Raw genomic sequence first — 12,745 nt, 5'->3', positions numbered from 1 at the left:
AGCCAAAAAGGCGACAGTGGCAAGGAAAAACTCCCATAGATAGCAGTGTGGAACATCATGGACCAAGGGCTGGAGCATAATCAGCGTAGTGGCAAAGGAAGAAACCTTGAGAGGAACCAGACTCAGCAGGGGCAGGCCATCCTCTTTTGGCTGGCACATATTAAAGTAACTATACATAGGCCAAATGTAATACAAGCCATCCATTCAACATTGTTACTGTGGAGATTATGTATTCAGTTGTAAAATAACAATTGACTATTGACTGCCTGCATAGGTTTAAAGTTTTTTCAGAACATTTTTTGAATTGATAGTTCAGAAGAATGTTGTTGTCACTATTTCTAGAAGGGGAAAAGAAATAAACCAAATCACAAAAATGATATGTTTTCAGTAACTAGTTTGAATATATGCATTATACATTACTTTTTTTAATCAGTTGTACACTTTAGAGAAGTTAATGCCGCATACAATCTTTTGATTGGTATATGTGAGGAAGTTTTGACTTCAGTGCATTTCAGATATCTGAAAATATTACATTCATTGAACAAAGTGCTATAAGTAAAGTCTTCACATTAAACATTTCACAACTAACATAGCCATGGTCTGTTACCTTTCTGTTTGTGGACATTTGTTTAGGGATATGTGGACTTCAAAATATCAATAGTAGTTATCGAGTTTCTGCACAAATCTGAAAGTGTACCATTAGATTAATCAGTGCTTGTATAAATGTCCACAACTTAAATTTACTTTAATAATAAAACTTACCATTTTATCAGTTGTGCGCTTCTTTATAAAAGTTCATGGAGCAGAGGATCTTGTGATGGGTATATGGAGGAAATTATGACTTGGGGGAATTTTAGTAATCTGAAAATATTACATTCATTCAACAAAGTGCTATAAGTGAAATCTTAACATTAAACATTTCATAACTAACATGGACATGGTCATAACTAACATGGACATGGTCTGTTAGCTTACCTTTTGTGGACATTTGTATAGGGATATGTGGACTTCAAAATATCAACAGTAGTTATTGAGTTGCTGCACAAACCTGAAAGTGTACCATTAGATTAATCAGTGCATTTATAAATGTCCACAACTTAAATTTACTTTAATAATAAAACTTACCGTTTTATCAGTTGTGCGCTTCTTTATAAAAGTTCAGGAGCAGAGAATCTTGTGATGGGTATATGGAGGAAATTATGACTTCGGTGAATTTCAGAAATCTGAAAATATTACATTCATTCAACAAAGTGCTATAAGTGAAATCTTAACATAGAACATGTCAGTTATGAAATGTTTAATGTTAAGACTTCACTTATAGCACTTTGTTGAATGAATGTAATATTTTCAGATTTCTGAAATTCACCAAAGTCCTAACTTCCTCCATACATCCATCACAAGATTATCTGCACCATGAACTTTTATAAAGAAGCGCACAACTGATAAAACAGTACGTTTTATTAAAGTAAATTTAAGTTGACATTTATAAATGCACTGATTAATCTAATGGTACACTTTCAGGTTTGTGCAGCAACTCAATAACTACTGTTGATATTTTGAAGTCCACATATCCCTATACAAATGTCCACAAAAGGTAAGCTAACAGACCATGTCCATGTTAGTTATGAAATGTTTAGTTAGCTTACCTTTTGTGGACATTTGTATAGGGATATGTGGACTTCAAAATATCAACAGCAGTTAGCGTTGCTGCACAAATCTGAAAGTGTACCATTGGTAGATTAATCAGTGCTTGTATAAATGTCTACAACTTAATTTACTTCAATAAAACTTACGGTCTTAATAGTTGTGTGATTCTTTATAAAAGTTCATGGTGCAGATAATCTTGTGATGGATGTATGGAGGAAGTTAGGACTTTGGTGAATTTCAGAAATCTGAAAATATTACATTCATTCAACAAAGTGCTATAAGTGAAATCTTAACATTAAACATTTCATAACTAACATGGACATGGTCTGTTAGCTTACCTTTTGTGGACATTTGTATAGGGATATGTGGACTTCAAAATATCAACAGTAGTTATTGAGTTGCTGCACAAACCTGAAAGTGTACCATTAGATTAATCAGTGCATTTATAAATGTCAACTTAAATTTACTTTAATAAAACGTACTGTTTTATCAGTTGTGCGCTTCTTTATAAAAGTTCATGGTGCAGATAATCTTGTGATGGATGTATGGAGGAAGTTAGGACTTTGGTGAATTTCAGAAATCTGAAAATATTACATTCATTCAACAAAGTGCTATAAGTGAAGTCTTCACATTAAACATTTCACAACTAATATAGACATGGTCTGATAGCTTACCTTTTGTGGACATTTGTATAGGGATATGTGGACTTCAAAATATCAACAGTAGTTAGAGTTGCTGCACAAATCTGAAAGTGTACCATTAGTAGATTATCAGTGCTTGTATAAATGTCCACAACTTAAATTTACTGCAATAAAACTTACTATCTTAATAGTTGTGCGATTCTTTATAAAAGTTCATGGTGCAGATAATCTTGTGATGACATATGGAGGAAATTATAACTTCAGTTCATTCAGAAATCTGCAGAGATTACATACATATAACAAACTGCTTGATGAAAGTGAAGCAGTTTACACAAAAACATATTGCCATTAATGTAGATAATCTGTTAACTGAAATTGACATGCTTTCATTCAAGCTTTGCAGACATAGCTGATCAAAAAAGATATTATTTTTATTTTGTGTGCTTCTATAGAGGAGTTCATGGAGCAGAAAATCTTGTGATGGGTATATGGAGGAATTATGACTTCAGTGTTTCAGAAATCTAAAAAAAAAAATTTTACTGACAAAAAGGTAAGATAACATACAGTTTATAAATCTGAAATTATATTGTTAGTTGATATTGCCTTAAATATTTTCTTTTTAAACTATTAAAATGTACACAATCATGTCAACTTACCTTTCTATGTGAAGTTTTCTAGATCATTTTTAGATGTTTTCTTGTAATCCTATTAACTTAATTGCATTTTATAAAACAACTGTAGGAATGCAGGCAGTCTTTGTGGATGCTTCCTATGCTGATTGGAAGCATCCAGTGTTGTTTGGATGGCTTAGACTGGCAGGAATTAGATCAAAAACAAATTCAGCTAAAAACCAAAACCATTGTCTAAAATGAAGAAAAATCAAACACAAATTTAATGCATAAAAACTACAAAAACCTTGACTGGATGTAGCTTTGGAGCTCCAGAAAGAAGAGCAATTATGGGAGGTGCTGGTTTGTGCCCGATGAACAATGGATAGAACTTGGTATGGAATGGTCAGGACTGTATAGACCTTGGAATCTCAAGATGTGTCACATTGTACGAACAAAAACAGAATAGACAGTGTAATTATATACATTTCTTAGTTCAGCGTGCTGAATAAATCAGACATATTACCTTACATGAGTAAACCTTTCTTGATAGCATACTAGTGGACTTGCAGAAATTACAACAAATGAATCAGTTTCTTATTGAAATGATTTGAAATAAATGGTCTAATAACATACCGTTTTCACTTGTGAACTTGAACAGACCTTCATGGACCTCAATCTCAGATTAATTGTAGCAGGGTAGGGGCACAGAAAAGAAAAATGCAGTTATACAGTCTTCATTATGTGTCAGAAATGTCAATTACCTTACTGAAACTAGTATTGCTTCATGGTAACTATAGTAAGTTGAAACAATTTCAATTGTAACATTTTCTGCATCTTTAATATAGACATGGTCTATTAACGTACCCTTTTCAGTTGTAGGACATTGCACATGTTGACTGTATCCATGGACTTCCATTAGTGTCCCAATTGAAGATGATGTTAAGATGTCCTCATTGAAGTCTCCCATAATTACTTTCTTTCCTGGATGTTTTTCCAGCTCAGTAATGACATGTAACAGATTTTGTCGAAACACATCAATTTGATATGAATTAGGCCTGTACAGCAGAGCAGCATTCAAACTGATATGTGGAACTGAGAAGTACAAACATTCCAAATTGCAAGGTTCTGGAATGATGACATTAAAAAACATGTTTTCACAACAGTAGATAGCAACCCCACCTCCTCGCTGTTGTTTTAAATTACTGAAAAGGGGAGTGCTGTTGTCATAGCACTTAGCTCTTGGATTATGCTTGAAAATAAATCCTGGTATTTGTACTTGGTCTTCAACTTGTAGCCATGTTTCAGTTAAACAAATACAATCTGCATTCATAAGTTGTCTGTGAGCTTGAATATCTTGAACATGAGCTTGAAGACTTTGCACATTCTGAAGAGCAATTGTAAATATACCAGGTGTCTTTGAGAAAGTGTGACTTTCTAATGGAAATTTTGGTATATTTTTCATTGCCAAGTCAATTTGATCATTACAGTATATTACAGACTCCTTGAAGTTTTGAATAATTAGTCCATTGAGAGTTCTCACACGACTCAATGCAACATATGCTTGTCCTGAAGTAAAGATCTTGTCAAGGGATACGACAGCTTTATCTACTGTGAGCCCTTGGACTTTGTGAACAGTGCATGCCCATGCCAGTCTAAGTGGAAATTGGCGCCTTAATCCACCGTTGTTTGTGACTTGATCTTCTTGAACTTCAATTACTGTAGAATTTTGGGAAAATCTATGTTGTTGGTTTGATCTCTGAATTTTTCCCACATTTGGATCATCAAATTCCACATGAATGGCTGATGGAAAGTCATCATCATAATCATCGTCCTGTTTTTGACTTCTGTTAATATGGACAACTGTACCAAAGGCTCCATTCACAAGTCCATCCGAAACATTAATATTTTTCTTTAACATAACTCTTGCTCCAACACCCAAGGAAACACATTTAGCCAAACAGGAGTTGAAAACAGTTAAATGAAATCCAACTTTTTTTTCAATCCTTCCAGTTTTTGGATTTCTCTCAAAGTCTTGAGCTCGAATACTGATTGCCTCAGGACATACCTCATTTAGTCTCTGAATATTGTATTCATCAACCTCTTTATTTGTAGGAAATATATGAACATCACCGCATTCTTCTCCTGTTTCACGTTGCTTCAACATGTTGATGTCACCTGAGCTCAGAGGTTCATTCTTTTTACGAACTCTCAGACGATTTAAGGTTTCAGCAAAAGTTACATCTTGTTGCCGAACAACTTCAGTTAATTCAGCAATTTCAAAGTGGTTTTCCCAAAGGTTCACTCCTTTTGTATCAGCATAGAGTGGAGTTCCTTTGACAGGCGGCAGCTGATAAAAATCTCCTACAGCTACAAGACTTACTTTTCCAAAGAGGGAGTAATCACCAGTTTGTTTGATTTGTCTCAATCTCCCATGAACATATGACAAAAGGTGATGGTCAACCATGGATACTTCATCAATAATCAAAATCTGCAAACATCCAAGTTTGGAACGCAGAGAATTGATTTTGTCATCACTTAGTGGTTGATATGGCAGTTTGACATTAGCACCAATTGAAAAAGTGTGGTGTATGGTAGCAGCGCCAATGTTGTATGCAGCTACTCCAGTTGATGCACATAAAATCACACTCCGCTCATCAGGGTTGTCAGACAGCTGAGACAAGAGTCTAGAAGATTCATAGCATATTGCTTTGATTAAATGGCTTTTTCCTGTGCCTGCTCCACCAGTAACAAACAAGCGAAACGGTTCAGGATTTTCTCCATGCAGTTTTTGTAAACACCAGTCGCGAACTTTGTAAAATATTGCAGACTGTTTAGCATTTAATGATCTTAGTAAACCCAATGCTTCATCTCGAGACATTGTAGCATTACTGTTCTCAATTGTGAATGCAGTTCGAGGGTTCGCTACAAGATCTGGAATAAGTGTGTCAGAATCATCTTCTTCAGGAAGTACGTTATTCTTCTTTAGCTCGATACATTCATGGCGCTCCTTCTCTGTTTCAGGACACAATGCAGCCCAAGCATCTTCCAAATCAACACCCAGCTCCAAAACCTGTTGAGCTCGGTCTATTTCATCGCTGTCCTTTTCAAACAGTGCTCGATTAGAATCAACAATAGATTTTACTTCAGTCACATTACTTCCACATTTCACAGCACCATTGTTGTAGAAATCCTCATAAGTGTGGAACTTCTCAGGCTTCAGCTGGTAATCTTCATAATGTGGTAAAAAAAGTTGTAACAGTGAATGATAGTACTTCTCAGGATCTTTTGTTGGTGAAAATCTTGGATACCTTATTACTGCAGGTTCAGTTCGAGTTCTTCTTATCATATAACCACAATTGTTGTCAAGCTTGATCACATTTTCTTTGTTTTGTGAAGATAGCTCAGATGTTGACAATATCCTGTATTCTGAACAAAAACTGCCCAGACACAGAATCTCAAAATGTTCTGTTTTTGGTCTACTCTTGTATCGGTCAACCAAACTATTCATCCAAAAATTCTCTTCACCAGAATGGTCATCTTTGTTTTGGAGAACACGCAAAGGCAAACTCATCTTCACAGGATCAGTTCCAATTGGAATAAATTGGACTTTGCGAGAGCATTCTTTCAAGTGCATACCTGTTAGGCGATACACTGCCTCTTGTGCTGAAACTTCTCTGTTGTGTAGATATACACTTCCCAACATTTTTAATGATGATCTTGCTTCAAGATTTCCATTCATAGCTTCATTTTGTGCACGTTGCAACAACAGTCCCATTTCTTGTTCTGCTTTTGTGATGTAACTAATAATATAAACCACTACAGAGTAAGCATCTGTGACATACTGGATATCCATGTTGCCTTGCCATGCACGCAATAAATGAGGGTTATATTGATTTACCCAAACATCTTTTGGACTTCGTTTCAAGACGACACTTTTCTTTTTAGAACATTTCTTGTACGCCTTCTCAAACACAGCTTGATTAATTCCAATGGATTGGAAAAAGGCATCTGTTGAATCAAAATTGACTTCAGATTCTGTTAACGCAGTTTTGATTTTCTTCAGAATTGCACTTGCAGTCTCATTTCCATCATTGCCTTTCAAGTCATCTCGTACAGCTCTTGTTATAAAGGTGCGGCTAGATGGAGGCCGTGGAAAATTAAATCTACACACTGTGTTTTTCTTCCGGCATGTCTTGGAATGTCTTCTGCTGTGCTTTTGAACACTGTTCACAGTCTCATAAAGTTCTGCGTCATCATCTCCTGGTGTCTCACAAGTGATATAATGATCTATGAAAGCAGCAACCACAGCATCACTGTCTTCGTTGTCTTCATTTAACTTTGGAGCATTTTCAACCCAAAACAGACAATGAACATGAGGAGATCCACGCTGTTGAAACTCTACACGATAGAAGTAGTCTTTGATCTTTCCAATAGGTTGAGCAGGTGACATAATGACATCCTTCAAAAAACAATGCCATCTATAATCAAACATCCTTGCAGCAGTGACTGGGTTTCGTCGAATTAGTCCACATTTCTCAGACCAGTCAAGCTCATCAACACTGACATTTTTCTGTTCTTGCTCCAGGATGGTGTTGATCATTTCAGGCCATCTGAGATCAGCAGAGCTAAAGGATGCAAAGAAAGTTGGAATACCTAGTTGTCTTATGAGAGCAAAAAGGTCTTTTTGAGTCGATTGCCAATAGGGTGGCGTTCCACGGACTGGTCTCAAAAATTTGTATCCTTCATCATAATTCAATATTTTAGCTAACGACTCTGGGTTTGTCAGCATATCCGAGGTTACTCCTTGCAACAACCTCTTGTCCGACCCTTTTCGCAAAGCAATAGAAACATTAGATACAATTTGATCCAACTCCGACATGTATTGTGCATAGAAAATAAAGTCTGTACTCCGTGCAAAACGTCCATCTGCGTTGAGGATTCTTGCATTCAAGTATCGTGACAGTGTGATCTTTCTTTCTCTCTCATCATGGAATGTTGGACCACCAGTTGGAAAGAGAACAGGAAAACATTTTGCTTCATTGCTTTTATCAGACAGTAATTTAACAGGACTGTTACCTTCAGCTGGTGCCACATTTAATACATCTTGAAAGTGCTGATCAATTACTTCTGAACCAAGATCGACAGGTTGTAAACATGTGTCTGACAAAAGACCACTCTGCTCTTTGATGTAAGTCAAGTCTTCCTCTGGCTGTTCTTCAGTATCATTTTCCTCTTCACTCTTTTCAACTTCAGCTTGTTCCTCCATTTCTTCAGCAACATTCTCTTCTGGTTCATTCAAAGAGTTGATCCATTGTTCATTAATCTCCACATCCTTGTACCATTTATTGCACCTGATCAAACGTCGCAGAGCATTTCTAACACGATCAGTGTGAACATGCTTGTACTCATAATGCCCTTTGTAGGTTAACTTGCGCTTCAGTTTTATCCTTATCATCTTGTCATCACATTCATTTCGTGGAAGAATATTTGACACATCTGCAGTATTTACAGGAACACACACCACCGGTCCATGGCAGCCATTTTGTTTTCCACGGGGAAGACAGAGTAATTTCAAAAAAGGAATATTACGTGCCACAAGATGTTGTTCCAAAGAGTTAAGACACTTTAGTTGATTTGGAATGTCCACCAAATGCATATTGTTAGCAACACTCTCTTCAGGCAGTTTTCCACTGATGATTTTTCGATGACAGGTTGGACAAATCCACAATTTGCACCTTGGAGAAAAACCAGAAGTATTATGACATTTTTCATCACAAACATGCACATACCTCAGGGTGATGCATCTTCTTGCCAAAGCAGCAATTTTGTCTCCTTTGTCTTCATAGCATTCTGGTTTGCATTCAGCAACCTGCTTTCTGAAAAGTAAACGGTGACAAACACAGCACACAAACTCTGGACCTCTACTCACTTCTTGACGAAAACCAGCAATGGCAACACCAATGTCTTTCTGTTTTTCCCTTTTTTTTGCATATACCTCACAGCCTTTTTGTATTTTACTGAAATGAAAGTTTACATCTTTGTGATATTTTGTCTTAGAATACTCACGCACTCTTACTTTAAAGTCCAGGTTTTGAAGATATTTCTTCTTGGAATACTCACGTACTCTTGCGTTAAAGTCCAGGTTTTGAAGATATTTCTTCTTGGAATACTCGCGTACAGTTGCCTGAAATGAGACATTATTTTTATATTTCATTCGAGAATACTGGCAAACACGCTTCTGAAACTGAATATTGCTTGAATACTTGGCCTTAGAACGTTCACACTTAAACAAACAAACATGATAATCTTTTAAATATTTATCACGAAGAACTTTCATTTTTTTCTGTCTATAATCTTTATCACTAGAGTATTTTGTTTTGGCATAGTCAATTTTATTCTCCCTGTAATCAGTGTCATCACAATATTTTGTTTTGGCATAGTCAATTTTATTCTCCCTGTAATCAGTGTCATCACAATATTTTGTTTTGGCATAGTCAATTTTATTCTCCCTGTAATCAATGTCATCACAGTATTTTGTTTTGGCATAGTCAATTTTATTCTGTCTGAAATCAATGTCATTATCATACTTGGACTTCTCATACTTCCATTTTTTCTGTCTCTTGGTCTCTTGGTCACATTCTGCAGCGTCGCTTACCTTCCTTTTACGCAGACATGGCATTCTCACCTCATTTGAAGTAGCATTCCCACACTTTCCTGCGCAAATGTCTTGACCTCTGTGCTTGACACATGTCACAACTTCATAATGATTACCATTACAGTTTTTCAAATATATTGCATTGTTTGCAATTACCTCTCCAGTAGGTTTGTGTGCATTCCACCGGCCATCATTAAAAGTCATTATGGTTGTTTTAAATAGATCAGCAGAAGCAAATATGTCAATTTCAGTGACCCATGACCCAGAATAATAGACTCTAGATTGTTTCAAGTAGTCCTCTACTGAAGTATACTCACTTCTCACATACCTCTCAAATATTGAAGGGTTCATTTTCAGGTGTTTGACAACTGCACGGCGAATCTTCAAATGCTTGTCCTCACTTCCACAAATTGCATATGCCAGTGATCTGAAAAAGCAGTTACCATCTGGTTTGATACTCTTTGTCTGACACGGACCTGCAATGGGACCAAAGTTTGTTGTAACATCACAGTCACTGTTATCATTTGTAAGAAGCAAGAGTTCACATAAAGCTTGCTGATCTCTATGAGTCAATGGAGAAAAAAATACTTCTGGAATTGAAACATCAGTAATAATTATGTCATCTACTACAACATTTTCAACATGAGATTTTTTAACCCGTTTCTCAGAGACCTGCTCATCCTGCTTTTTTCTTCTCCCCCTTTTTCCTTTACTCGGCAATACATTACACACCGGCTGTGGCATGGGAACATTATTGCTTGTATTTTGAACTTCAACCTCAGGTAATTGAAAGTCAGGTGACCTTACCTCAGTCGTCACAGATTTGCATACCTTAGGTTTGCGTTTTAAGACTTCACTGTAAAGTGCTTTACCAGAAGAGCATGGAAAACTGCTGCGGTCTGCCTCCAGCGAGTGGGACTTCGTAACCCATTTCTCTGATAGTTCATACTGATTTTTACTTCTCCCCCTTTTTCCTTTACTCGGCAACACATTACACACTGGTTGTGGCATGGGAACATCAGTGCTTGTATTTTGAACTTCAGCCTCAGGTGATTGAAAGACAGATGACCTTACCTCAGTCGTCACAGATTTGCATACCTTAGGTTTGCGTTTTAGAACTTCACTGTAAAGTGCTTTACCAGAAGAGCATGGAAAACTGCTGCGGTCTGCCTCCAGCGAGTGAGAAACTTCAGCATCTGCATGAGCAAAAACTCCAGTTATCTCAAATCGTGGCGCAATTACCCCAAATGACTGTGCCATCTCATTAATGTAGTTATACAAAGATTCTATGGTGCTGTGATAAGCAACACAACTTGTCTCTGTCATGTTAGCATGAGAATCAACAAAGGCATACCATGAGCCCTCCTTAATAACTGCACATGTGTTGGCACAAATACATAAAAGGAAAGCATCAGCACTCAATAGAGCTCGCTGAAGAGCTACATCAACTGGCATGGCCACATTCCTTAAGGATTCATCATAGTCATCAACATTAACAAATCCAGTGAGAGACTCTGCATATTCTATGGAAAAGACAGTATTACCCAGCACATGTCTCCTTGGTAATTCATGGACAGCAATGTAATGCCTACCCATGACTTCCCGGTCATTTATGTTACCCTGGTTTCGTAAAGATTCATAAAGGCGTGTTCCTGCAACCAATACACCATTGAGATCTTGTGTTGTCCAGGTCAACACGTTCTTCATCTTGCTCATCAACACTGCTATCAGACTGATGGCACCACACTGTCTGCCACGTGAATTTCCAAAGCGGGCATCACCTTGATGAAAGGAACCTTTCAGTAATGGTTTCTGTAGAAATTCAACACATGCAGGTAAAGTATTCAAAGCATTTTCATGTAAAGTTCTGTACATTTTAAAGTTTTGTTCAGAGTTCTGTGGAGGTAACTGGGTTTTTGACGGGTTTTTGACTGGGTTTTTGACTGGGTTTTTGAAAGAGTTTGAAGCAGAGCTTGAAGCAGAGTTTTTGTCAGAATTTTTGTCAGAATTTTTGTCAGAATTTTTGTTTTCAGCCATTTTTTTACGAGGAAGCCGCAAAACCTCGGCTCGACTTGTTTTAAGAGGGAGCTGTGCAGCCTCTGCCTGACTTGTTTTAAGAGGAAGCGGTGCAGCCTCTGTTTGCCCTTTTTTAAGAGGAAGTGGTGCAGCCTCTGCCATTTTTTTAAGAGGAAGCGGCGGAACCTCTGTATTTGCACACCGTTGTGCAAGCCTCTTGGCTATGCGGGCCCTTTTCTTAGGTCGTGGCATCTGTAAATATAAACAAAAAGATTTTTATGTATACTTGCGTAACTCAAGTTGCCAGTTTTACAAAACACCCAAAAATATTTCACTGCATTACACTATAATGATTTTCTAGCCATTTTCACATAGAAATATAACAATTCTGAAATCAATAAGCATTTAATTAAGATAATTAAAATATTTGATATGCACGTATGTGAATATACATATAAATATATATTTAATTTGGCTTGTGAAAGTCAACTTACTGAAATGCTATTTAAACTTAATATTATTAGTATTCTTTTTCTGAGACTTAAATTTCTTACTACTACTCCTCCTAGAGCTTTAACTTCACATACTCCAAACTCGGCACGGACACTCAAACTGTTCTGACTCGAGTTTTTCAGACTGATCGGACTTACGGTTTTCCTAAAACCCATTGACTTAACATTGTGGAATCTTCAGATTTTCAAACTGCCCAACTGTCAAAAATTCAAATCTAAATACTTTGAAGCCCTAGACTCAATCAAACTGCCATTCTATACACTATATGAGCTATTGAGACTCATTTAAACTAATACACTCATCTATATACAGAGGCGTAGGTTTGATTTTGAAATTGGTGGGGACGGGGACATCAATTTTAGGGCTGGGTATCGATTCACATGTTCAATTTCGATTCGAAAGCTCTCAGATTGATTCAATTTTGATTCTCGATTCGATTTTCAATTTCGATTCTTGATTCCTGATTTGATTCTTGATTATATTCTTTGACTATAATGAATATAGATGTAATACAAATCCTATATTTATAAAAAAAAAAAAAAAAAGAACAGTGGACATAAGTTTACTAGTGGTTAATTAATACAAATAAATTAAGAGCCACAAACCTGTATACACAGTAAAACTCTTTATTTTAGGTACACTGGCTTATACACTAAATGCAT

The 12,745-nt window shown here is 36.6% G+C and overlaps 1 protein-coding gene and 1 long non-coding RNA gene across 2 annotated transcripts; both read right to left on the bottom strand.

Annotated features, from left to right (window-relative positions):
* Positions 1-428: 428 nt before the first annotated feature.
* LOC130075403 (uncharacterized) lies at positions 429-1,865 on the bottom strand. The gene is made up of 3 exons (XR_008805485.1): positions 1,794-1,865; positions 976-1,048; positions 429-519 (listed from the first exon to the last, which is right to left on the bottom strand). It is a non-coding gene; the product is annotated as an uncharacterized LOC130075403 (long non-coding RNA).
* Positions 1,866-2,733: 868 nt separating this feature from the next.
* LOC130075414 (uncharacterized) lies at positions 2,734-11,822 on the bottom strand. Its single transcript, XM_056240022.1, has 6 exons — positions 10,427-11,822; positions 9,883-10,030; positions 3,533-9,633; positions 3,204-3,326; positions 2,945-3,100; positions 2,734-2,809 (listed from the first exon to the last, which is right to left on the bottom strand). Exons 1-3 carry the CDS (start codon positions 11,820-11,822, stop codon positions 3,657-3,659), a joined length of 7,521 nt encoding a protein of 2,506 aa, XP_056095997.1. The 3' UTR covers positions 2,734-2,809; positions 2,945-3,100; positions 3,204-3,326; positions 3,533-3,656.
* Between the last annotated feature and the right edge of the window lie 923 nt (positions 11,823-12,745).

This window comes from Rhinichthys klamathensis, unplaced genomic scaffold (genome assembly GCF_029890125.1).
Source record: "Rhinichthys klamathensis goyatoka isolate OS25496 unplaced genomic scaffold, OSU_Roscu_1.1 h1tg000578l_1, whole genome shotgun sequence".
Classification (NCBI taxonomy): domain Eukaryota; kingdom Metazoa; phylum Chordata; class Actinopteri; order Cypriniformes; family Leuciscidae; genus Rhinichthys; species Rhinichthys klamathensis.
This window is presented reverse-complemented; position numbering and strand designations above follow the sequence as displayed.